General features: G+C 40.7%; 1 protein-coding gene across 1 annotated transcript in view; it reads left to right on the forward strand.

Annotated features, from left to right (window-relative positions):
* ENPP2 (ectonucleotide pyrophosphatase/phosphodiesterase 2) overlaps positions 1-27,375 on the forward strand; it is a gene marked incomplete in the record, with an annotated part of 2,364,887 nt that overhangs the window by 1,544,509 nt on the left and 793,003 nt on the right. Inside the window, 1 exon segment of the mRNA XM_044066921.1 lies at positions 17,480-17,652. Coding sequence (XP_043922856.1) covers positions 17,480-17,652 — 173 coding nt within the window.

Below are 27,375 nucleotides of genomic sequence, written 5' to 3' on the forward strand. Positions count from 1 at the left end.
ACAATAAGCTGGTTGCATAATTGCATAAGTGTGCACACCCTTAAACTAATACTTTGTTGAAGCACATTTTGGTATAATTACAGCATTCAGCCTTCTTGGGTAGGAGTCTGTCAGCATGGCACATCTTGACTTGGGAATATTTGTCCACTCTTCCTCGCAAAAGTGCTCCAAATCTGTTTGTGAGGGCATCTCTTGTGCACAGCCCTCTTCAGGTCACCCCACAGATTTTCTGTTGGAATTAGGACTGGACTGTGGCTGGGCCATTCCAAAACTTTAATTTTCTTCTGGTGAAGCCATTTTTTTTGCTGATTTGGATGTATGCTTGGAGTCATTGTTGTGTTGAAAGGTGAAATTCCTCTTCATCTTCAGCTTTCTAACAGACGCCTGAAGGTTTTGGGCCAAAAGTGACTGGTATTTGTAACTGTTCATAATTCCCTCCATCTTGACTAAACCCCTAGTTCCAGCTGAAGAAAAGCAACCCCAAAGCATGATACTTCCACCACCATGCTTCATCATGGGGATGGTGTTCTTTTGGGGATGCTAAGTGTTTTTGCACCAAATGTTCCTTTTGGAATTGTGGCCAAAAAGTTCAACCTTGGTCTCATCAGACCATAACACAGTTTCCCACTTGCTTTTTGGAGAATTGATGTATTCTTTTGGAAATTATAGCTGGGCCTGGATATTTTTTTTGTATAAGAAAAGGCTTCTGTCTTGCAACCCTACCCCATAGTCTAGACATATGGAGAATACAGGAGATTGTTGTCACATGTAGAACAGAACCAGTACTTGCCAGAAATTCCTGCAGCTCCTTCAGTGTTGCTGTAGGTCTCTTGCCAGCCTCCCTGACCAGGTTTCATCTTTTCTTTTCATCAGTTTTGAAGGGACATCCAGTTCTTAGCAATGTCACTTTTGTCCCATATTTTTTCCACTTTTTGAGGACTGTCTTTATTGTGTTCCATGGTATATCCAATGCTTTGGAAATTTTTTTGTACCCTTCTCTTGCTTGATAACATTCAACAATGAGATTCCTTTGCTTTATAAGCTCTCTGCAAACCATGACTTTTGTTGTAGCAGGTAACTGAGGAAATGTCAAGAAAATCCTACTAGGACAGCAGAACTTTATTTGAGGTTAATCAGTGTCTCTTTAATAGATGTCAGGTGTTTACCCAAGAAATCTGAATGCTGTAATTAAAAAAATAAGGTGCTTCTACAAAGTATTAGTTTGAGTGTGCACACTTGTGCAACCAGCATATTGTACGTTTTTTTTATTTTTTATCCTTTTTCCCCTAACAGATTTGTTTGTTTTTCAATTGAATTATACAGGTTATAGGTCACATTAAAGATGGGAATGTCTTGAAATGATTTATTGTGGTGTCATTTTTTTATATCACAAAAAACTGGCATTTTAACAGGGCTGTGTACACGTTTTATATCCACTGTATGTGTGTGTGTATATATGTATATATGTATATATATATATATATATATATATATGTATATATGTATATATATATATATATATATATATATATATATATATATATGTATATGTATATGTTTGTGTGTGTGTGTATATATATATATATATATATATATATATATATACATATATGCACACACAGGTGTATTTAGAAATTGAAAAAATCTGGAATTAAAGGAGCCAGTCAGGAATTTGTGGCACCCCATTATTTTGCCCTCACAACTGGTAAATACAGAGGAGTTCAATACAGTTAAGAGGTATGGTTTTAGATAGGGGGGGTATTATTTAGTCCGTCTGACACTCTGTTTTTCAGACAATTTCATGATAAGGGGAAATTAATTCAAGGGGTTTCCAAGATTTTTCGGAGCCCCTTACAAATCTCCCAGATCCTCTTTCACATCCAAGAAACATGACAAACAAACCTTGCTTTCTCAAGCCAAACGGGAAAAACGATGGCAGAAAGGGAACAGTAAAAAAACAAGGTGTGAAGGCTGCCAGCCTAGCCAAATAAAATTTTATAGATAATGCTATAATTTGTAAACATTAATGTAAGGCACAGGCTTGTTGCCTTAAATGGAAAAACTGCTGTTAGATGTGGAACTCCAAAAAATGTCACAACAGTGCTCAGTACTGACCAAGTGAAAGCATGTTGTGACTCTTTGATCTAAAGTCTGCTCCAGCTCATCTAGATGAAGACATTCTTTCTATTGTTTGAACCAAGATTTAAATTGCTAGATTTAAACATGCAAATGTATTTTTGTTGCTGTGTTTCCTGACCAGCTGCAAGATTATACAATGTTAAGAATGTAAATGTAGTCTCTCTTATCCTGGGAACCAAGGGAAGTGTGAAGAATGGTGTAATGGGAACCAGGAATGTGATTTTAAAAACAGAGATAATTCGGAGATTATTAAGCATTTTGGTCTTGACCATCCAAATCATCAGCACTCTGCCTGTTCTGTATGTAAGTTTATCTTAGACTTGTGTTTTTTCTTAGAAATAGGTAGAAACTAGAAAGATTAGACCAAGTGTTTTTCTGTGATGTCAGAACTGTACTGCTGAATTATTTTAAGTATTTCTCTGTGATCTCTGTACTCTTGACTAACACTGTGTAGTAAGAAGTATTGTCTTGTGTTTTTATTATTTATTATTAAATATTTTAAAACCTTTCAGCTGTGGCTGTTGTGTGTAGAGATAATTTAAGCTCTAGAGTACATTGCATATTTATAGTGATTACTGTGCATAAATGGGAGTGCCTTCGTTGAAGGTTGGGCGTCGAGCTGGCACTTCGGCATTTCATAAAAATCTACTGCCAATCATTAGCGGACCGGAGTTCCGCTGTGGTGAACCTTTACCGGGAAAAAGCCAAAAGACAAACAACAACTGTCCAAGTCACTCCAAATAAGCCTTGACCGTTTAGTCACACTTACCAATTGGATAATAATATTGCACAGCAATAATTGGACACCCTTTCATAAGTGCCTTTTAGTAGCTGATAAATATTAGCTGGGTGGTGGAAGTGATTTCTACCGTATAGTCTGGGTAAAAGGGACACAGCTGGAGATCCTGTGCCAGCCTTCCCAAGGAGTGTATGTGTGGTTGTATAAACTCTTATCTCAAAGTGTGTGTCAGCTACATGGGCAGGGACACGAAGCACTGGTTGGACAGAGAGGGTGATGGAGATTTTAGCTTGCCCATCTGGCTGAGATTTGGACCCTGTAGCTGTGCCAGTGGGGAGTCTTACTGGGGACCTGGAGAGCAAGGGAGCGACCAGCCCTGGACTGACTGTGATCTCTGTGTGCTCTTAAGGGAAATTGCACTTTATTGTGTGTATATATTATCTTTTACTCCTATATGAGATGCCCCTCACTGGTGTTTGTGCAGAGGATTGAGGCTCCTTGATTGCTCGGCCAGGGCACGGCCATCACATATCAATTGTTTGGCAGTGGTGGGATATCCACATCACATATTAATTGGTGTCAAATACTAATTGGCTTGTAGTTGTGTGGGTAGAGTGAATTCCTATAGCTTGTGTACAGTGAGCTTTGAAGGTGTTTTGTACTCTAAATCAGCCACGCAGTGAATACTCAGAGTTCAGATCACAATTGTTTTATTTCTTTTGTTAGCTTAGTTAGTCAGGGTGAGCAAGGCAGCATGTCAGCAGAGGAGTATGGAAAGCTGACAAGGAGCTAGCTGGCAGAGATGTGCTAGGCTAGGAGACTGTTGCATGGAAACCTTACTAAGGCAGACCTGATTGCAGCCTTGGTTACAGCTGCATCAGAAAACAACAACCAGGAGGACAATCAGACTGGCAGTGGAGATATACCCTCGGAGAATGGACAGCTCAACCTTTCTGCAGAGGACTTAAAAATCCATCTGTAACTAAAGAGACTTGAGTTGGAGTCCAGGCGTGTGGAAAGAGAAGAAACGAAAGACTGAGCCATCTAGATAGTGAGGACAAGGAGAAACTGCTATGCCTGGAGTCTGAGGAAAAGGAGAGGCAAAGGCAGCATGACAAGGAGATGCTGACACGTCACCAGAGTAATGGAGGTAATGGGGAAGGGAGTAACTGGATCCCAGAAGCACAACAGGTCAGTACATTTCTTCCACAGTTTAAAGAGGGTGATAGTTTTGATAGTTTCCTTCATATGTTTGAGAGGGTATGCAAACAGTATGGTGTCGACCAAAGGCTCTGAGTACGGTTCCTGGCATCTTTACTCCATGGTAAAGCTTTAACTGTATTGTCAAAAATGTCTGAAGCATGTTTTGATTATACTGCTGTTAAAAAGCATTTGTTAGAATTGTTTAAGCTAACATCTGAAATGTATAGGAAAATGTTTCGTGAGCATAGACGCAAGGCAGATGAAAGTGTGTGTGAATGTTGTTGAACTGAGCATTTATTTCCATAGATGGGTGATTGGATGTCAAGTCATCACTTTTGAAGGGCTGGCAGAACATTTGGTGAGGGAACAAGCCCTTAGCACTTTGCCTGAGGACATGAGGATCTGGGTAGCTGATAGACAATGTGGTATACTTCAGAGGAGTTGGGGAAGAAGGGAGACCTATACCTAGCAAGCAGGGCAGCTCTTCACAGAAAAGGGCCCCCCATTACTGCTCATGGGTCAAAAGGAACCCATGGTGGGCAGCACAGACTGCCCCAACAGAATCTGCCAGTAGCAGGGGATGCCACTAGTCCAGGTAAACATCCAGGACCTAGGGTTAAATGTTTTGAATGCAACCAGTGGGGCCATGTGGCATACAGATGTCCACAGAGGCAAGGTAGGGAACAAAAGATGAGGGAGCCAGTAAGTGGGAAAGACAAAATGCTAATAGTAGGTTGTCTTGAGACAACAGGGGTACCGAACTACCATACTGTAGATGTCCTGATAGGGAAGAATTTGGATGAGGCAGTTCTATTTGCTTATAAAGTTACACACAGTCACGCTAGGAGACAAGCATGTGGGTCTGGTAGCCTGGGGGAGACCCATACAGACTGCATACTTACAGCCAGGACTGGTGAGGTGGTTACTTCAGGGAGGGAGCTACTGTGTAGCAGTGAGACTGAAGGTGAGCCACAGCTGCTTGTGGGTACTGATGGTCCCTTGGACAGAGTGACTGCAAAGGTAGAGGTGAGTAGTAGTACCCAGGCTGACAGTGAGGCACCACTGTCAGAGGATGCCAGACTTCCTGTGGAAGGGGAGCTGGGATGGGTTACAAGGAGAGAGTTGAGACAAACTCAGCTCTCAGACCCTACATTGCAAGGCCTGAGTCAGGTAGCTAGGGAAGCACCTGATTCTCAAGGAAAGGAGTAATCTGTATACTGGGACAAAGGGTTACTATACATAGAGTGGGCCCCTGAGAGAGGGCTAGAAGGTGAGAGATTATAGCAGTTGGTAGTGCCTAGAGCTTACTGTCTGGTTCTTCTAGCCATAACCCATAATATTCCCTTTGCAGGTTATACGGCCTTAAAATGTACAAAGATGCATATTATGCAGAACGTCTATTGGCCTGGAATTTCCAAAGATGTAACAGGGTACTGCAGGACCTGTGAGCAGTGCCAGAAGGTCGACAAGGCAGGAGACAAGGTGAAAGCTCTTTTGATGCCTTTGCCTGTAATTGAGGAGCCATTTCAGAGGGTAGGTATGGATATTGTGGGTCCTCTGAGTACCCCAAGTTCCACAGGGAAAAAGTATATCATAATGGTAGTGGATTATGCTACACAATACCCTGAGGCAGTGGCTTTGTCCTCCATTGAGGCAGAAAAGGTGGCAAATGCTTTATTAGAGATTTTCAGTAGTGTAGGTTTCCCAAAAGAAATACTGACTGACAGAGGTGCCAATTTCATGTCCGACCTGCTGGCTTGCCTGGGGAAGTCCTGTGGGGTGAAGCACATGAAGACAACCCCCTACCATCCCCAGACTAATGGTCTTGGTGAGAGGTTAAACTCTACAATCAAGTCCATGCTATGGGAATTTGCAGAGCAGTTTAAGAGGGAATGGGACAAATATTTACCCCATCTGTTTGCTTACAGATAAGTTCCCCAGGAATCCACCATTTTTTCACCCTTTGAGTTGCTGTATGGGCATAGGGTGAAGAGACCTCTAGATTTAATTTGAGATGAGTGGGAAGGTGGGTGCGAGTCTCACAAGGAGTCTTTTGTGACATACGTCCTAAACCTCAAGACAAGGCTCAGGGAACTCATGGGCTTGGCCCAGGAGAACCTGGCAGAAGCCCAGCAACAGAAAAAGGTGTGGTATGGCAGGAGTTCTCGTGCTAGAGAGTATGCTGTGGGGCAACAGGTAATGGTTCTCATTCCTGTCAGACACAACAAGCAGCTTGGGAGGGACCCTACAAGGTGGTAAGAAAGGTAAGTGATGTTAATTACATGGTGGAACTGCTAGGCAGAAGGCTGGGGCACAAATTGTATCATGTTAACATGATGAAACCTTGCCATGATAGGTAGGCCCTTGTGCTGAGCATTTGCAGTGGATTGCAGGAGGAGTCTGAGGAAGATCTGGTGACTGATCTCCTCAATGAGGCTTGGGCTGACACCTCAGTGGAAGGGTAGCAATGTCCCAGCAGCTATCCCCTACCCAGGTTCGAGTAATTCAAGCAGTGTTGCAGACATTTGGGGACATGTTCACTGGGAAACCATGGTACACCCACTTGGGGCAGCACCAGGTGGATACAGGACCCCAAAGGCCTATTAGGCAAGCCCCTTATAGCGTGCCTGAGAGAGTCAAACAGACTCTGAGGGAGGAGGTACAGGCAATGTTAGAACTAGGGGTGATTCAAGAGTCGAACAGTCCCTGGGCCTCCCCAGTGGTGCTGGTGCCAAAGAATGATGGCAGCACCAGCTTCTGTGTGGACTGCAGGAAATGAATTAGTCACACAGGTTCAGATGCTTACCCCCCATGCCTAGGACAGATGAGGCCCTAGAGCAGATGGGTGGAGCTTAGTATCTCACAACCATTGATCTTACCAAGGGTTACTGGCAGGTGCCCTTGACACCCAATGCTGGAGAGACATCAGAGATTGTGACTCCTTTTGGCTTGTATGAGTTCACAAAGATGCCCTTTTGGATAAAGAATGCTCCAGCGACTTTCCAGAGGCTGGTAGATCATATCCTAGCAGGAGTAGGAGGATTTGCCCTTGCTTACCTAGATGATATTGCCATCTACAGCCATCCCTGGCCAGAGCAGCTTCAGCATGTCAGGGAGGTGCTGGGCAGAGTACAGTGGGCAGGGTTGACCATTAAGCCGAGCAAATTTCAGGTGGGTATGGCAGAGGTCTCCTACCTAGGGCATAGAATGGGGAGTGGTAAAATAAGGCCAGAACCTGCCAAAGTGGAAGCCACTCAGGTGTGGCCTGCACCTCTTACTAAAAAGCAGACAAGTGCATTTTTAGGACAGCAGGGTACTACAGAAAGTTGGTCCCCAGTTTTAGTACCATAGCTGCTCCCCTCACAGACCTGACAAGGAAGAACAGGCCATATAAGGTATTGTGGACCCTAGCACGTGAGCAGGCATTCCAGCAGCTTAAAGAAGCTTTGGGAGGACCCCCTGAGTTAGCCAGTCCAGATTACAGCAAAGAATTTGTTGGCAGGTGGATGCTTTGAACCATGGGGTGGGGGCTGTACTTAGCCAGATTTCCTCAGAGGGAGAAGAGCACTGAGTGGTTTATCTCAGTCATAGGCTCCAGCCCAGGGAGGAATGCTATGCAGCTGTAGAAAAGGAATGTCTAGCCATAGTGTTGGCACTGCAGAAACTTCAGCCTTATCTGTATGGAAGGAAAGTCATTGTTATGACAGATCACAACCCCCTAACTTAGTTAAACAGAGCTAGCCAGTGAAATGCCAAGTTGCTAAGATGGTGCTTAGTGTTGCAAGCATATGATATGTCAGTGCATCACTGCAGTGGGATTAGCATTGCCAATGCAGATGGGCTGTCAAGGCAGGGAATGGGGTAAAGTATACTCAGATAGACCTAACCCCCTCAAGCTGTGTTTTTCAAGGGTCACTTGAAAAACTAGCTTGGGTTCTCCGGGGGGGGGTGAAATGTGAAGGCTGCCAGCCTAGCCAGATATAATTTTATAGATAATTCTATCATTTGTAAATATTAATGTAAGGCACAGGCTTGTTGTCTTAAATGGAAAAACTGCTGTTAGATGTGGAACTCCAAAAAAATGTCTCAACAGTGCTCTCTACTGACCAAGTAAAAGCATTTTGTGACCCTTTGATCTAAAGTCAGCTCCAGCCCGTCTAGATGAAGACATTCTATTGTTTTAACCAAGAGTTAAATTGCTAGATTTAAGCATGCAAATGTATTTTTATTGCTCTGCTTCCTGACCAGCTGCAAGATAACACAAGGAGATGTTAAGAATGTAAATGAAGTTTCTGTTAGCCTGGGAACCCAGGGAAGTGTCAAGGATTATGTAATGGGAACCAGGAATGTGATTTTAAAAACAGAGAGAATCTGAGATTATTAAGCATATTTGTCTTGACCATCCAAATCATCAGCTTTTTGCCTGTTATATATGTAAGTTGATCTTAAACTTGTGTTTTCTCTTAGAAATATCTAGAAACTAGAATACCTCCTGCCTGTTAGAATTAATCCTCCTACATTGTCTCTATACTCATGTTCCCTATTCCCTTCTTAACCTGTCACCTAAAACTCTCCCCCCTGCTTGTAAATTACATATCCATTTTTCTCACCTCTTCCACCCCTAGTCTCTCTAAAACCCTTTTTGGTAGATCCTACTTACCTTACCTGCAATAACCATTTTTAGGCTGTAGATCTACCTATTTCTCCTTCACTTACCTTGCTCCTGGATATCCGCCTTTACATATATTCTGACTCCTTATCTCTGTTACTCCTGAACCTATTTCTTTATCTCTGAATCAGCCCTTAGTCAGCTGTCCTTTCACTCTGCTATCTTAATCTCTCAACTCCTAGGTACCTTACATTAGACTTAACTTCCTTTTCACTGATTGTTCTCCCTCAAAACCTGTCTTCATGTCTGAACCCGCTCCGTTCGCCCTGTGGGCTCACTCCGCTCCCCTACCCTTCTCCCAAATTCCACCCACCCCAGAGGTCCTACACTTATACTTCCTAAACCACACCCACTCACTCATCCAACCAATCAATCGCCTCAAACAATTTACTCCACTTAGCCACACCCTCCTCCTCTAGCGCTCTCTCTAGTATCTCTACTTATAATGATGTTCTCCCAAATAGCACTACTACTCCCTCTACCCAAGTCTCTCCCACTTCTAACAGTTCCTCATCTTATCCCACTCAACCTCCTTTGTATTTGTATAGTTATATATAACAATATGCAAACTACAATAAAAGTTATCCTAACCAACTTAATACTCTTAACCATATTTTACCTGTCCTGACCTCAGCCTATCTCCTAACCTGTTTTGAAAAGTCCAATCTCTTCCACCACAACCTCCCTCCAGAACAAACAACCACTCTTGATGTCTCCCACTCCCATACACACATTAACATCATCTCCACTCCCTGCTTTGCCACCTCAATACCATTGATGCACACACATTAAGTACAACAACCTTTTAATAAAAAAATGGAAACTTCTAATTAACTATTCACACAACCCAATAACTAAACCACAAAGCCCTACCTTAAAGGATGGGGACATACACCCTAATCCTGGCCCATCCAATGCATCTATAGTAAATATTCACTGCACAACTCCCCAAACCTGCCAACCTTGACCAAATTCTCCAACTCTCTACTTATAGCACATCTCAATATCCGCAGTATCAATAACAAAATTGCCCACCTTCATGCTCTCTGTGATATTCACTCCTTCGACATTTTCTGCCTTACAGAAACATGGTTAAAACCTGGAACTAAGGATAATGAAATTATCCCCCCTGGCTATAACATATTGAGACAAGACCGATTAAAACGTAAGGGTGGGGGAGTAGCACTCCTTTATAAAAATGGCCTACAGATATCCTCTATAAATGAAAACCCACCTTTGGACTGTAAGGCTGAAGTCCTCATCTCCAAACTTCAAATCAGCCCTAACAATCCCTTTATGTGATCTGTATCTACCTACCCCCTGGTAATAACAACACTTTAATAGAAGATATTCTTAGCTGGGTGTCCTCAACTTACCCACAAGAAACAATAATACTAGGTGACTTTAACACTGACTGGAAAACCTTCAACACTAATAACCCTTCCTCACATATTAATCTCCATGGCTTTATTCAAACTATCACCTCAACTACCAGAATCAACAAACCAACCAAAAAAAGAGCACCTTAGACTGGATACTTATAAATAAACACCCACATACTTATAATGTAGGAACCTTACCAGATGATCTAAGTGATCATACTCTAACTTAAATTATGAGACAAAAGAATGACATCTCTAACACCCCTACCTACAGGATTTCATGAACAAAGAAACACTTTAACCCTGTACTATTCCAAAATGAACTCAATGCATGCGACTGGAAACCTCTAAAAATACTCCCACTAGATGAGGCTGTCAAATATTTTAACTCTAAATTTCTAGCGATCCTAGATGTGCATGCACCTAAACGATCTATTAGAATAAAATCCAAACCAGCCCCCTGGCTTACAAAAGAGACTAGACAAAAAATTATACTTGGAAACAAAGCTTGGGCTAAATGGAGAACTAACAGAACTTCCCCTGAACAACAAACGTTTAAACAGCTAAGAAACATATCTTAAAAAAGCTATACTCTCTTACAAAAAGAACTACTATTGTAAGCTACAACAAGCACACCAAAAGAATCCACAGAAATTTTGGACTAACATAAATAGGCTCCTTCACCCTGGTCACTCTAGCACACCATCCCCTCAAGATGCTGATCATAATACCCCACATCAAATAGCCAACAACTTCAACACCTACTTTACAGAAACCATACAATCCCTAGCTAGCCAGCTTTCCACTGATAACACAAGGCTCCCTTCCTCTCTAGCTGATTCTTTACTAACATTTAAATTTCAACCTATCTCAACCACTTTCATCTACAAAATCTTACTAAAACTTAAGCCTTGCACTCCTTCAGCCGACCAGTTGCCTTCTGAATATTTGCAAATAGCAGCCAGAGTTACAGCCTTTCCCATATCCATCCTACTTAACAGAACCATTAATGAAGGAATCATTCCAGACATCTGGAAAATCTCCCACATCACCGCCCTACATAAAGCTGGCAAATCAAACGACTACTCTAATTACAGACCAATAGCTCTACTATCACCTTTAGCAAAAGTCATGGAAAAATGCATTCGCCACCAGCTACTAGACCACCTAACTAAACACGACATACTAGCTAAGTACCAGCATGGCTTTAGGCCATTTCATAGCACTACCACCGCTCTACTATCTTTCACTGACTCCATTTATAAGAACGGTAATAACAACATCCTCTCTTCTGCTCTCTTCATCGACCTTTCAAAGGCTTTTGATAATATGGTTAATCATCCCCTGCTTATAAATACTGTTGAACTTCTTGCTGTAGATACCCCAGCTATACAATGGTTCAAGTCTTACCTTTAACAATAGGCAACAGGCAGTTCTCTGGGAAAATAAACTGTCATCCCACCTGCCAGTCACCCTTGAAGTCCCTCAGGGCTCCATTTTAGGACCTCTTCTTTTTTCACTATTCATCAGTGACCTTCATGTAGCAGTCCTTGAAGCCACCTGCATTCAATATGCCGATGATTCCACACCTATATGTTCTGCCAACTCCATTTCTGAACTACACTCTCTAACTCAAAAAGTATTCAACTCAGTAGAAGATTGGTTACTGAAACACTGCTTCCTTTTCTTTACTCCTACCAATAGGTCCTCTCCTATAGACTTCTCTATTAAATCTAACAATGGTACCCTCATCTTTCCCGATCCTACCACCAAACTATTAGGAGTCACAATTGACAACAACCTTAACTTCGATAACCATATAAATAACACCATTCAGACAGTGAACAGAAAAATGGGCTCCTTATATAGAATCAAACCCTTCTTAACTCCTGTAGCTAGAACCACCATTGCCCACTCTCACTTAATCTCAACTCTTCTCTATGCTTCTCCTATTTATACTAATCTGAAGAAAAATAATCTTCTCAAACTATCAAACTCCTATAACAATATTGCCATATTTGCCACTGGCGATGCATTTCGAACACACCACTGTCTGAATCTAAAGCAGCTAGACTGGCTTGATTTCCCTAACATGCTAACTTTTTCCCAACTAACCATTGCTCATAAAATCTTTTACCAACCAAATAATACTCCAATACTTGCTAACCTCATTACCCCTTAAAATAATCTTAATTCCCTACGCTCTTCGAGTAAACTACTTGCTAGCATAAGTAAGTCCAGTAACTTGTCAGGCGACAGCCTTTTCTCCAATACTGCTGGGAAACACTGCAACCTTCTACCTATTGATCTCACTCTACTACCTTCACTGTCACTCTTTAAAAAACTCAAATGTCACCTAAAATCACACTGGTTATGTCCCTGCACTAATCCTGATTAATCTACTACCTATCCTATTTTTATCTTCATACTGCCTCTGGATACACAGTCATACTCTACATACCCCTCAGTATGCTAACAACTGGTAATTGTAAAACATATATAACCACAAAGTATATATGTTAACTAGCAATGAACTCTAATGTATCTCTCTTATCAAACGATCACATGACTGTTATATTACTTTATACTCAACCTTCTTAGTATTGTACTTTTTAAACTCCTTCTTTTTATTCTAAATACCTCTTACTTTATTTGTTATACAATTGTATATTATATTTTGTGCTATTTTGGAGCTTTTCTCCCCGGGCCTGTACTGAAAATGGAAATATATCCAGTTGGACTAGCCCGGTCAACAAATGTAAAATAAAGAAATAATAAATAAAATGTTTTTCTGTGATGTCAGAACTGTACTACGGTATTATTTTAAGTATTTCTCTGTGATCTTTGAACTCTTGACTAGCACTGTGTAGTAAGAAGTATTGCCTTGTGTTTTTATTATTTATTATTAAATATTTTAAAACCTTTCAACTGTGGCTTTTTTGTGTAGAGATAATTTAAGCTGTAGAGTAAATTGCATATTTATAGTGATTACTGTCCAAGTCACTCCATCCACGGTGGTGCAGCGGTAGTGTTGTTGCCTCACAGCAAGAGTTTCTCCCGTTCGATTCTCTGTTGGAGTGTGGGGAGTGCCTTCTGTGTGGAGTCTGCATGTCCTCCCCGCGGTTGGGTGGGCATTCCAAAGGCATGCGTAAATGGGCATGCCTTCGTTGAAGGTTGAACGTCAAGCTGGCACCTCACCGTTCCTGAAAAAAATCTACTGCTAATCATTAGCGGACCGGAGTTCCGCTGTGGCGACCCCTAATCGGGAAAAGCCGAAAGACAAGCAACTGTCCAAGTCACTCCATATAAGCCTTGACTGTTTAGTCACACTTACCAATTGGATAATAATATTGCACAGTAATAATTGGACCCTTTCATAAGGGCCTTTTAGTAGCTGATAAATATTTGCTGGGTGGTGGCAGTGATTTTCTACCATATAGTCTGGGTAAAGGGGTACAGCTGGAGAACCTGTGCCAGCCTTCCCCAGGAGTGTCTGTGTGGTTGTATAAACTCTTATCCTAGTGTGTGTGTCAGCTACTTGGGCAGGGACACGAAGCACTGGTTGGACAGAGAGGGTGCTGGAGATTTTTTACTTGCCCAGCTGGCTGAGATCTGGACCCTATAGCTTGGTCAGTGGGGAGTCTTATTGGGGACCTGGAGAGCAAGGGAGCAACCAGCCCTGGACTGACTGTAATCTCTGTGTGCTCTTAAGGAAAATTGCACTTTATTGTGTGTATTTGTTATCCTTTACTTCTATATGAGACGTCCCTCACTGGTGTTAGTGGGGAGGATTGAGGCTCCTTGATTGGTGGGCCAGGGCACGAGCATCACATAAGGATCTTTTCCACAAAAGGGACAATCTGTAACTTCAGAATGACTATACCAACATGCTTCCCCCCCACCACCTTTATTGCAAAATCTGTCACAGGAACTGGCACTGTACATTCCCCTCTGGCAAAAGATTATTCCAGACTCTTGGGTGTTAAAGGTAGTTCATGAGGGTTGCGTTTGGCACGGGATTCAGATACCTCCTTTCAGAGTAGTTCCTCCCAGTCTTCTGAACCAAACAGAATTTTTTCCTCAAGTTCTTTAGCACTTACTCATGGTAGGAATCGTAGAACTGGTGCCAGTAAATCAAATAGCAAAGACTTCTATTCCAGACTGTTTCTGGTACCAAAAAATAGAGACCAATTGTAGATCTTTCCTACATCTGTATGTGAAAGTTTCAAAATTCAAGTTATTGCCCCTTCAGAATCTGAATCTGCTACCTGTCATTTTCCAGAGAAGGTTTTTTTTGTAACATTAGATCTAAAAGATGCATACCATGACATTCCAGTAGCCAAAGGTTTCAGATTTCTTAGGTTTTTTTGGGTCTGCTTCCCATTGTCAGTCCTCTGCATTACGCTTTATCTACAACTCCAAGGGTGTGTACAAAGTGTCTAGCTCCAGTAATAGTTCATTGCAGACTGAATGGCATTCACATATTCCCTTATTTAAATTACTTACTCATCTTCGCAGAGTCTTTTCCCGGATGTCAAGAGTCATTTCAATGGTTTTCTGTTTTGACTAATCTGGGTTTCCTGTTAAATCTTCAGATATCTTCCTTGACCTTGTCACACATGATTATCTGTCTAGGATATCTTTTAAACACCCTGCAGCAAAGTGCCTTTTTAATGCATGAAAATGTAGATTTTTATCTGGGAACTATCCTGAGCTTCACAAATCAATATCAAGATAGTGGTGATCACAGCATCTGTAATTATCATAATGCCTTGTGCGTTTCAACAAAAAAAAAAAAACACACACACACACACATATACACAATAGACCTAATATTTGCATCCTCTGCAATTTCCCATTCCAGTCATGGGCTTTATAAAAAATAATGCACAAGTGGAGACCAAATGTAAGGATACTCTGGTTTCCCTTATTCTCTTCTTTCTCCAGTTGAATCTGTAACTAAACATGCATCAGGTTTCACTTGGGGGCAGTTTCAGTGGGGGTAAAGGTGCAAGACCTTTGATTCCTCAGACAAACCAAAGCATGTAAATGTCAGAGATGTTAACTTTGATCAATGCCTTAAAGTCTCTTCATAGTTTATTGTCCCTAGGAGCCCATTTAAGTGCCACATAAGCAAGAGGATACCAAGTCGTACCGTCTGCAGACTGGGTTTGATGGCTACATGGTACTCTGTGCATACTTTTGGGTTTGATAGCTTGAGAGGTAGCTCTTCAGCATTTCTTAATTCTCCAAGCATCTTGCATTCTGTCAGAGGAAAGCATAGTGGTGGACAAGCTCGTCAGGACCAGGTTAGACCCTCAAAATGGAAATTGAACAGGGGAGGGGACTTCCAGGATTTGATCCATTTGTGGGGAGCACTTAATATAGATCTGTTTGCCTCCTTTCAAAACCGACAGTTGAACAAATTCTGCTCCCAGATTCCTTGTAAGCAGGCCTGGAAAACCTAGAAGACATGCATTTTCATTCCCATAGATGAGAATGTTCCTTTATTTAATTCCACTTTTTCCACTGAAGTCTAGGGTAATTCCGAAGATTCAGAAGGACTCTTTAGAAACTGTAGTTGACTCCCTTTTGGTCCAGGCAGTATTTTTTCTCCCTTTTTAAGAAATTGCCCAAGGGCTGTTACCACAAGCTTCCTCACAAATTGCACCTACCCCAGTCTCAAACATCTTCAGCTAATTGCCTGGATAATTCCATTCTAATTCCCTTTAGGCACCTCTTTTCAGAGGACATGCTGCAGTTACTAAAGGAGGAAAGACAGCCTTCTACTAGAAAATCTTGTATTGACAAGTTGAAAAGATTTTCTAGTTGGTTCCTATCCAATAACCAGAGTCCTATCAGGGATTATGTACCACTGGTACAAGTGAGTTACTAGCCTCTGGTCTCTCTTACTCTTCTGTCAAAGTGCATCTTGCATGCATTTTGGCATCTCTGCCATGAATGCTACATCTTCCATGTTTTTGGTAAAGCACTTAAGTGATTTTTACACCTGAGACCTCCTTGTAAAAACAGGTTGCTCCTTCGTTGGATCTTAACTTTGTGCAGGAGAAGTTAATCATGTCTCTACTTAAACTAGCACATCAAGCTTGCCTAAGGCTCATTACATGGAAAACTTTCCTTCGCATTGCTCTAACAGCTGCAAGAAGAGTGTCTGAGTTGCAAGCTCTCTTGGTGCATGAACCCTCTTTGGTGTTGTATAGAGAGAGTTTCATTAAGAACAAATACATCATTCATGCCCAAGGTGGTTTTGGAGTTCATTTTGAATCAAGCTGTCGATCTCCGTGTGTTTCATCCAGATCTGCAGAACCAGGGAGAAAGGAATCTGCATACTCTGGATATACATAGGCAGCTCAGGTACTATCTTGGCAAAAATAAATCCTTTAGAAAAACTGATCAGCTGTTTACTTTATGTTTGGGAAAGAAAAAACAACCTGTGTCAAAAGTCTGTTTCCAGATGATTGTCCTTGGCTATTGCCTTTTGCTGTTCCTACCATGGTAAACCTATTCCAGACAGTATTAACGCTCACTCTGCTAGACTCGTCGTCTTCAGTGGCATATTGGAAAGGGTGGACTCAAAGTATTCTAGAAGGAGCTACGTGGTACTCTGTGCATACTTCTGTAAGGCATTACAAACCAAGTTCCTTTTCTAGATCCAGATCAGGCATTGCTTAGACCATTCTCTGGGGTCTCCTGGATCCATATCCTTCCTCACAGGTTGGATAGGATTTAGTAATCAACTCACATAGCCCAAGGCTACTGCAGCAGTAGAAATGATGAACATTTTACGGTTGTGAAAGTTGTACTTACCCACAGCATGTCCAAATTCCTCACTGCTGCTGTAACCACACCCTACACCCCATCCCCCTGTTTTTATATATAATTATTTGTTGGGAAGCAACATTATTTGTTATTTTTTGTTTATGTAGCTCCTGATGAGTGTTTCTCCTTAGCTTTTGTGCAAGAAAGTCCTGAAGACTGTTCATTCTGACTGCTGATTTTCCCTCTGTAGGCCTTCCGAATCAAGTCTGAATGAAGGTGTGGGGAGGTAGTCAGAGCTTTTGAAATCTGTCAACATATGTCTTGGGAAAGACACAACCCATATACCCTAAAACCTACCACAGCTGTGAGGAATTTGAACATCTACTGTTATGAGTAAATACAACTTGGAGAACTGTATTTTAATTCATTTTTGTAGGTAATGTGTTTGTTGCTTTGTGCATGAATTCAGGTAATCTATAAGTGCTTAAACATAAGGACTTTCAAAATACTTGACTGACAAAACAGTAAAGTATAGTAATGAAAACTCTGCAAACTGTTGTCTTGTAGACCTTCTAGGTTTGAAGCCAGCCCCCAATAATGGATCGCATGGAAGCCTTAATCATCTTTTGAGGAACCCTGTTCATAAACCAACAGTGCCTGAGGAAGTCAGCAGACCACAGCCACCTGGAATTACTGCCTTAAGTTCTTCAGATGACTTAGGATGCTCCTGTGACGATAAGGTATGAATGTGAAACTGCATTTCAACTTAGTCTAAGCTGTTTATAAAGCAGTGTATAAAACATTTATACAAAATGCGTGCATATTTTGAAACTGTTATGAATATTGTGCTTTTTACAGACAATTTATCTCACTTTTCTGCTTCTTGAGATTGCCTTATTAGCTAAGGGATGTTCCACAATATCTTGTTTATTATAACACAGTGCAGCTATTTTCTTTAATTATTTTCTTTTTTGTTCAGCCGTCCTCTTGACAGGAAGAGTATCAATGGCCCAGCCTTGGATATAACCATCGTCTCCTCTTTTGTCCAGTGTCCCTTGTTCAGTTTCTCAACCAACTGCGGTTTGTGATGCTTTCATGCTAATAGTACAAACTGAACCCCTGTCTATACTATGAAAATGCCTTCATTATGGTTTGGATAAAGTCAGTCAGTGTTTCTTTAAGACAACATAAAGATTAGAGTAGTGATGGTTCATTAGTAAGTAACCTTATGAAGGACTTAATAGAGAAAGAGATGATGAGAGCAGTGAGAAGTTTTCTTTTGTAAAACTTTCTTCACTAGCTTGACATGCAGTGGCCCAAGCCAGTCTGCAAGCATGCTTCCACACATTTAGGGCCTTTCTGTTTCAGAACTGTTTTATTTCCACTCTGTGGTAACTCTCAGCTCTAGCTGACTTCTGTGGCAGTGGTGGCAGCACCTCCTCCCATATGACTTAAATGTCTAGATTGTACTTCTCCACCTGTAGACATTGAAAATGGGTACCAAAGGCCCTTCAGCCAAAAAAAAATTGTCATCTAATTAGCATAAAACGTGAATACCGAATAGCACGCAGCTCTTCCAGCTTCCAGTCATAACATGAGATATTACTCGGAAACCCATGTTTAAAAAACAGAGTGACAAAGCCGATGGAAAATACAAGCATATTATTGAAGAAACAATGTAAAATCTGTTGACTTTTACTGAACCGTAGTGCAAAATTTTACCACACAGGGTCATTTATTTGTGCTTCTGAAAAGGGAAGATGTAAGATGTGTGTCCTCTTTCTTTAAATTATTCATGTGTATTGGGCATGTAGAGTGACTAGACAACCTCAGAAATCATGTGATGGAGGAGGTTCAGAAAATTGTTTAAAAGTATAAGTCAAGTGTGAAAATAGGGACATTCCTCCAAAAATAGGTACATAATCTGCAGGGGTGAATCAGGCTTGAAAATAGGAATGTTCCTCCAAAATTGGGACAGTTGAGAGGTTTGAATTCATTATCCTTACTTTCCTGGTGGTCTGTCAGGAGTAAATGTCATTAGTCTAGAGGCCCAACTGTAGTATCAGTGAATAGGTGAACAGTGGTTTGCATTATGCACCTTATTGACTGAACATGTCTTAATGTCAACATCTGTGATTTTGCCCGTCTTTAGAAGCCTTATGTCTACTAATGTATCTTTGTTAGTTTATCTAGTACTGGTGTCTGACTGATCTTCACCAGGTAGTGATCAGAGTAGTCATAATCTCCTCTCTCCTGTCCTGTGATAAAAGAGCTGGCCCTCATTTGCTGTAACCTTTTCCCAATTCCAGCCTCCCCTCCTTTGTCAAGGATGTTAATAAAAGTTGAGCTGTTGACATTGATAAAATGGTTCCCTGTAAAGAGAATGGATTTCTATCTGTAATGCCTGTTCTTTACTAGGAATAAACTGCTCTGTGGCAAATATCGCAGTCTGTCCACCCCCCCCCCGAAGGAACGGTCTGAGAACATCTGACTTATAAATGCTCCTTCTCTGCCTCTCACTCCATCTGACTGTTTAATATTTAAGAGTTCATTCTCTCAAATAGAACTGTAGTAGTGTTTCTGGTTGCCTTACCTCTGTGCCATTAGTTTGGCACTCTTCACCAAACCCCTTCCCTAAAAAAAAACTTCTAGCGAAACTGCAACTCTACTTAACTTTTTCATCGAAATAATAGAAAAGCTTACTAAACCAGAAACTCTCGATATTAAGACTCAACCTCCCACCTAATCTCTTCCCTCATTCTTCCTAGCACCCGTACCAACTTCCTTCGTCAGATCACTTCTTAAACTCAAACCCTGTTCCCCATCAGCCGACAAACTCCCTGCATTATTTCTCAAACATGCAGCCACAGCCATAGCATACTCTGTATCGGGTCTATATTGAATTTTCGAACATTCACAATTCCGAATCTCATATGGTTGACACCATATGATAGAATTTAGATCTCCATACACCGCCGAATGGGAAGGTTTCCCTTTTCTGCACTGTAGTGCGATCTCTGAGTTGGTATATTTAAGGAGGCCTTGACCTCTTCCCTGCTTGGAGCGTTCAGGTAGGTGTTTTGGGTAATGTATTTATTTATTTATAATGTAAGTTAATAGCCCATCAACAACTTTATTTAAAACTTCATAGCATCATTTCCAGAGTAAAGATTGGGGGCCCATCTTCCAGCATTATAATTTCAACCTAAAAACAGAAGTTGTTGGAGATAATCAGTTTAAGTTTAGATGGAGATGAGAGTATGCTTTGGCACCAGCTAGGCTTTAACTTAGAATTTTTTTTCACTTTGTTGACTTTCTATTTTAAGAAATTGACATGTAATGTTTGTATGTTCCACTCGTTAGAGGTGGACATATGGTGTGTTTTCTTCCGAAAATAGCTCTGAGAAATGTTCTCAGAAACTTTATACAATCATTTCAATAGTTGCAAAGAGGCTGCTGTTCCTAACGGAAGTAAGCCCAGAACTAGCCGCAGAAACAAACCACCCTGGTGGCATCACAAATTAAACTGAATGTACAACAACAGGAAAAAAAAAGTATGGCAAAAATTAGGAAGGGTAATTCACATAAAGATAAAAACTTTCTCTCATCAAACTTAATAGACAATTAAGAGAGCTAATTAGGTTAAACAAAGCCAACTTTAAGGTTAAGATAGCCTTCCAGGTGAAAGATAACCATAAGGCCGCCTTCAGCTGTATCAGAAATGTCAAGTGCAGCACATGGCAGTGTCTTGAGCTAGTGGTTAAATGGTGCTACATTCGCCGAACCTGGTGGTATAGCAAACCTGTTGGCGAACAAATTCAATTCCAGCTTTACCCCCATCTCTCCTCCAACCGTCACCCAAGAAATACCCTCAAACATAACCCCTCCAACTGTAACTAGGGAGTTTATGCTGGCCGTGCTTGGTAAAGCCAGAAACACAGCCTTGATGGGCTGCAGTAACAGCCAGGATACCTCCTGAACTATCTAAAATATGACTTATGAGGACCCCCTAGAGTCACTATTTAACTATAGTCTTAAAACAGGCTTTGTGCCACAACAGTGGAAGATCGCAATGGTCATACCCCTTCAAAAGGGAGGACCTTCAACAGATCTTGGAAACTATGTACACATTAGTCTGACTAAGCCTTATTTACACAACTGTGGAAATTATGAACAGGGATATAGGAGACCTCCAGACATTTGATTTGTCCCAGTTTGGCTTTGTCAAAGGAAGGTTATGCTTACTGAACCTTTATTTATTTTATTTTACATTAGTTACTGAGAAAGTCTTACTGGACATGGGTCCTTTTTCAGTAGATGCCTGGGGAGAAAAGCTCCACAGTAACATTTACACACACAATAATAGTCATTCGATTTGAATTCACACAGTACAGTGCATTAATGACAAGTAGCATTATTTAGCATAAGTCATAAAATTATATAATATCACCAACAAAATATTAGTTTCAACAGGAAGTAGTTGAACCTGGTGGATTTCTTTGAAAAAGTCACTAAGGCAGTGGATGAGGGGAAAGTGGTGCATACTTTCTACAGCATTTGATACAATGCCACTTAGGCATTGTCATCAAATGTTTGGAACTAGGCATAAACCCATTTATAATATGATGGATAGCTAGCTAGCTCACGGATTGAATCCATATGGTTATGATCAGTGAGGCGACCTCTACAAAGAAACCAGTTACCGGTAGAACCCCTCAGGTCTCTGTGGTCGGCCCACTTCTCCTTGGTATCTACTACTTGGAGGGAAAACCAAGGTTGAAGACCTGGCTGACCAAACTGGGAGAAGTCATTGAATCCTTCCAAGATGAAAACACCCATCAAGAAGGTCTAACACAGACAAAAGCTTGGTGCCAAAGCCATGGCTTAAAAACTCAATACCAAGAAATGCATTACACAGTACCTTTTGGGAAGTCTGTCTTCTTGGGTAACTATGTCATCAGTAAAACACCTTTAGAAGTTGATTCACTAGCCAAGGTTCTGGGAACTCATGTAGATAGTAACCTAACCTTCAACCTGCAGGTGTCCAAGGTAGTAAGAAAATCCTCCTGTATTGCTCAACTTATAAGTACAAACATTGCATCAAGGTCCATAATAGAGATCACCGTACCACTGTACTCGGCCCTCATCAGACCCATCATAGGGTAATAATGCCCCCTTCGGTATGTCCCTGACCAGACACATGCAGCAAGTGGAATACACACAAAATTCCCTTACAAAAAGAATTCAGGGAATAAACACAGTATCCTGTGTTGATCGCCTCAAGGTCCTATTTCTTTACTTGGTACCATACAGACTTCTGAGAGATGATCTTTGCCTGGTGTACATGGCATCCCTGTACCCTGTTTTGATGAACATTTTGTACATCTACAAAACAGCAGCAGAACTACTAAATCAAAAGACCTAAATTTTGCGTGCAACATAAATAGGACTCAGAGAATTCCCTTTCTCTAGAAGAGTTTCTCCATCCATGTGAAGCAGAGTTCTTCCCTTTCCCTATTTAAGCGCAGCGTGAACCAATGGATGGGTGATAGGAAATTTACCCTGGTCTGGCATCTATGTTGCAAGCAGGCTTGAACAGATATGGTTCTTGATCAACCGGTCAAAGCACTTCATTACTGTTGCTGTAAGAGCAACTGGCCAGTAATCATTTAGGCTTGTCAGTTGGGATTTTTTGGGTAAGGGAATGATTGTTGCATTTTTGAAGCAACTGGGTACAATGGCTAGTTGCAGGGATGTGTTGAATATATCTGTTAGTACAGTGGACATTTGGGTAGCACAGTTGCTTAGAACCCTTCCCATTATTTATTTATTTATTTAACATTTGTTTACTGGGAAAGTCCGACATGGAACAAAGCCAATTTTCAGCAGAGGTCCTGGGAGAAATGTTCCAGATGCATGTTTTCATAACGTGCGGGGAAACCAGAGTACCCGGAGAAAACCCATACAAATGCAGGGGGACATGAAGACTCAGAGAATCAAACCAGAGAACCTCTTGCTGTGAGGTGACAGTGTTACCACTGCACCACTGTGCCGTCAATAATATAATCAGAACCAGCTGCTTTTCTTGAGTTTCCTCGCCTCAGGGTCTTCAGATCATCAGATGTTCTTAGACATAGCATCTCCTCACCCTGTTCAACAGGGAGATTATTTGCCACAGTGTTGCCCATATCAAATCTGCTGAAGTAGGTGTTTAGTTTGTTCAGAAACTCTGTGTTGTCATCACATGGGGAGGATGCAGGCCTGTAGTCGGTTACGTCTGGAATCCCTTTTGGTTTGAGAAGTGTCCCTGAATTTTACATTCGTAGGTCCTCTTAGCTTCCTTTACACCTCCACTTAGATTTGCTGTGGCCACTCTTGGGGCATCCTTGTCTTTTGATTTAAATGCAGCATTTTAGGCCTTTAAGATCTTATATACTTCATCAGATAGCCCTGGTTTTTGATTAGCTCGCATGGTGCTGCATTTTATGACTGTTACTTCATCAACACATTTTGAAATATAGGCCATTACAGATTCCGTATATTCCTCCAGGTAAATGTTGTGGTTCTTTACAGCTGCATCTGTAAACATTGACCAGTTTGCACATTCAAAGCAGTCCTGTAGTGCCAAGACTGCTCCCTCAGGCCATGTCCTTACTTGTTTTGTTGTAGGTTTGCCCCTTTTCCGCAGTGGTGTGTATGTAGGATGCAGCTTGATGGTCTGAGTTTCCTAGATGTGGATATGGTACTGCTTTGTAGGCCAGTTCTACATTTGTGTACACCTTATCCAGAGTGCCCACCCCCCTTGTTGCAAAATTCGCATGTTGAGCTGTTCTGTTAACCATGTTTTTTTCCTGCACATATAGGTATTTCTTACTCGAGGCTAAATTTTTATGTAAAAAATTTTATTGCTTTTAGCCATAAATGAGGTACTGGACCTAGAATTTTCCATTTTCCATTTAGGAGCTTTTCTTAATTTTGTCTGTTTCCTCCTTTTTTATACATCATCCAATGTCATAGTCTGTACATTAGAGTTCCTCATTTCGTTTACCTTTCTATTTATTCAGCATCTTTTTGCTCGACAGGATCTTCATAATACTTTTCCAAAATGTGTCTTATCTCTTCTTTTTTTGGTAGTTTTTCTATTCCTTTTACTTTGTTTCCCAGTTCTCAATAGAATTTTTTTGGGTCATCATTGAATTGCTTATTTTGTGCTTTTCCTTTATATGTGTCTGCATATTTCCAGATTTTTCTGCCTGCGCTGTTTTAGTTTATTATTAGCAATAGTCTATGATAAATCTTAATACTGCACATTGCTTGTACCATGTCCATCTTTCTCAGTATTTTTCCCTTGTTCCCTTTTCTATATTCTTCTAAATGTGATTCTTCTTGTCTTAATTGTTTTAGAATTTTCTCTATTCAGTGCTTCCACAGTGGCATTTGACTGTTTCCTTTTCATTTGTTACTCTACATTTTTCTGGTAGCACTTTAGCCATTATTAGTTTAGCTGCATAATAATATATCCTATTTATTTATTTTATATTACATTAATTTATCTTAATAGCCGTGGTTACTGTGTTCATCTGTTTTACCAGTCTTGTCGCATTTTGTGTATTTACTCTCTCTAATCTGTTTTTTTCATCTCTCTTAACAAGTCTGTTCATCTCTGAGTGGCAATTCTTCCATAAATCATTTTCTTCTGGATTGAGAGTCATCTTTACTGTCTGCTTCCTGTCAGTAATCTACAGAAAGTTCCAGAAAATTTCCCCATGACGCATTCCGTTCAGATGCATCCTACTTCAGCTGCTGCTTCTTCATATGGAAATCTTCTGGTCCATCACTCCGCAATATTACCTCTTTCAGACATGCAACTGTTACCTGCTCCTTCCCTTACTGTGCAACTTCAACTAGAATTTAGTACAGGTCTCCTACAGAAGGCTCTAGAGCATCATCATGTTGCCTGTCTTCTTCAAATGCCTCCTGCTCCACCAGTTGGTCCTTAATTTGGGGACCCCATAATTCTGTCATGCTGCAACATTACCTGTGATATTCTCCACACTAAATCCTTTACTTCACATATAATCTATAACTTCAGTTTCTGTTTGTTTTAATTCTACCTTGTTGTTTTTTTCTAATTCTTCCTTTGCTTTTTTATTTATTTATTTTTTTACTATGAAATGTCCCATGTTTGGGCACCTTTGCCAGTATTGCTCATCAGATGTCTGTGGAGCTGCTTTTTTATACTGATTAGTTTGGCTTTCTACTTTGCAAAATTTTGGATCACACCAGATCTCTTCATGTTCCTCATATTGATCACTGCTGCAGTAGCCTTAGCTATATGGATTATATCCTGCCAAGGATGTAACAGCCTGCCAGCTTCCAAAGCTTCAGATCATGTTCCACATGCCTAAACTATCAGTCAGCTTGAGCTGAGCTGACTAAAAAGATAGGTTTGGGTGCCATGTCCTTCAGAGAGTTTTCCTATCACCAAAGAGTACGCTTCTGTGAGGCCCGTGCACTGGCCCAGTAATCAAGGAGCCTCAATCCTCACCACTAGCACCGGTGAGGGGGGTCCACATTGGGAGGATAACAAGTACACATACAGTAAAGTACAGTTTCCCTTAAGAGCACACAGAGATCACAGTCAGTTTGTGGCTGGTTTCTCCCTTTCTCTCCAGATCCTCAGTAAGACTCCCCATTAGCACAGCTATAGGGTACAGATCTCAGCTTAGTGGTCAAGCCAAAACCTCCAGCACCCTCTCTGTCCAACCAGTGCTTCGTGCCCTGCCCAAGTAGCTGACACATACACACTTTGATATATGAGTTATATACAAACACAAATACACTCCTGGGGAAGGCTGGCACATGTTCTCCTGCTATGCCCCCTTCTCTCCAGACTGTAAGTTAGAAATCACTGCCACCAACCACTATTTATCAGCTACTAATAAGGCCCTTCCCAGAGGGTGTCCAATTACTGTGCGATATTATTATTATCCAGTTAGTGTGACAAACAGCAAGGCTATTGGAGTGGCTTTGTACAGTATCACCAAATACATGCAAGTACTCCAGAGCTTAAAAGATCTCGACACAAAACAGCCACTGTTAAAAGGGTTTAAAAATATTTAATAAAACACAAGACAATACTTATTACTTCAACACAATGACATTACAGAGTTCAGAAATGACAGGAAATACTTTAAAACAACATTGTAGGACAGCCTGACATAAATACAGAAAACAGCTAGACTTATCTGGCTATATTTCTATCTATTTCCTAAGAGAAATCACTGTTCTAAATACTACTTATATACAGAGCAAGCAAGTGTTGGTGAGTGGATGTTCTTACCAGATCAAAGACGAGATGCAAAATGCTCAATCTTTCTCTCTGAGAAAGTCTTAAATTGATAATATACAGTACTGCTCACTCATCTCAGATTACATAATTTTTATCACTTCTCCTTTAGTTTCCAGGCTAACAGAAACTTAAAATTTGCATTTCTGTGTAAGCCGCACCTGCCAGGAAACCTCAGCAATAAAATACACTTTTACATGTGAAACCTCGTAATTATCTATGTCTTAAGACAATAGAAAGAATTTCCCAGCCCAAGCATCCTGTCTCCGAGCTTGAGATCAAACTCAGTTGTAAAATTACAAACCAATTATAAAGAAAGACAACCAGATAAAACCAAAAACGAGGTCCTTGTCGGCAGAAACAGCTCACACAGAATATCCTTAACGCAAATTTATTTGTAAATAGAAAAAACAAAGCGTTTTCACCACAGCATTCTGTGGCTTCGTCAGAGGAAGTGTAATCTAAACAGATGCTCTCCATACATATCATACAATTCAGGAAATGACAACTTTCAATTTCCTGAAGGCAAGCGGTTTTCAATTTACTAATTTGTTTACAAATAACAAGTCACCTACGTGCCAGCAAGAAATGTAAAACTTTATAAAATCATTAATGTAAAAGGCATATTGAATGTCAATTAAAAAACATTTATGCACTAAGGACCAGCTACCCTATGTAAAAATAAAGTAAAATATACATCCACGAATACAAGTATAACTATACATGTAACTATAACTGTCAATTAAACTGTTTTATTAAGTGTATTACAAACTCAATAACCTGACATAACCGGTGACAAATGTTACCCCAAATGGCCTATCTCAGATAACTTCTTAATTTTAGTACAGGGGCAATGTTACAGTTACTGTTCAACCCAGGATGCCTAAACACATCCAAACGTAACTGCCATTCCAATTCTCTGTTCTCCAAGGTTATGTATAGTTATACTGTAGGAGCATAGATAAAAAGCTCACTTTTGTTGATAAAACACTTATACCAAAAAATGGGTACTGTTGTATCTTTGGAATAAATGTGAGGCATGAAGGTTTTAGGTTTAGATTACACCTTTTTACATATAAAACATTTGTGTGAATAACAGATTAGGGTAGCAACT

Source organism: Protopterus annectens, chromosome 3.part1 (assembly GCF_019279795.1).
Source record: "Protopterus annectens isolate FY-2018-M chromosome 3.part1, PAN1.0, whole genome shotgun sequence".
Lineage (NCBI taxonomy): Eukaryota > Metazoa > Chordata > Ceratodontiformes > Protopteridae > Protopterus > Protopterus annectens.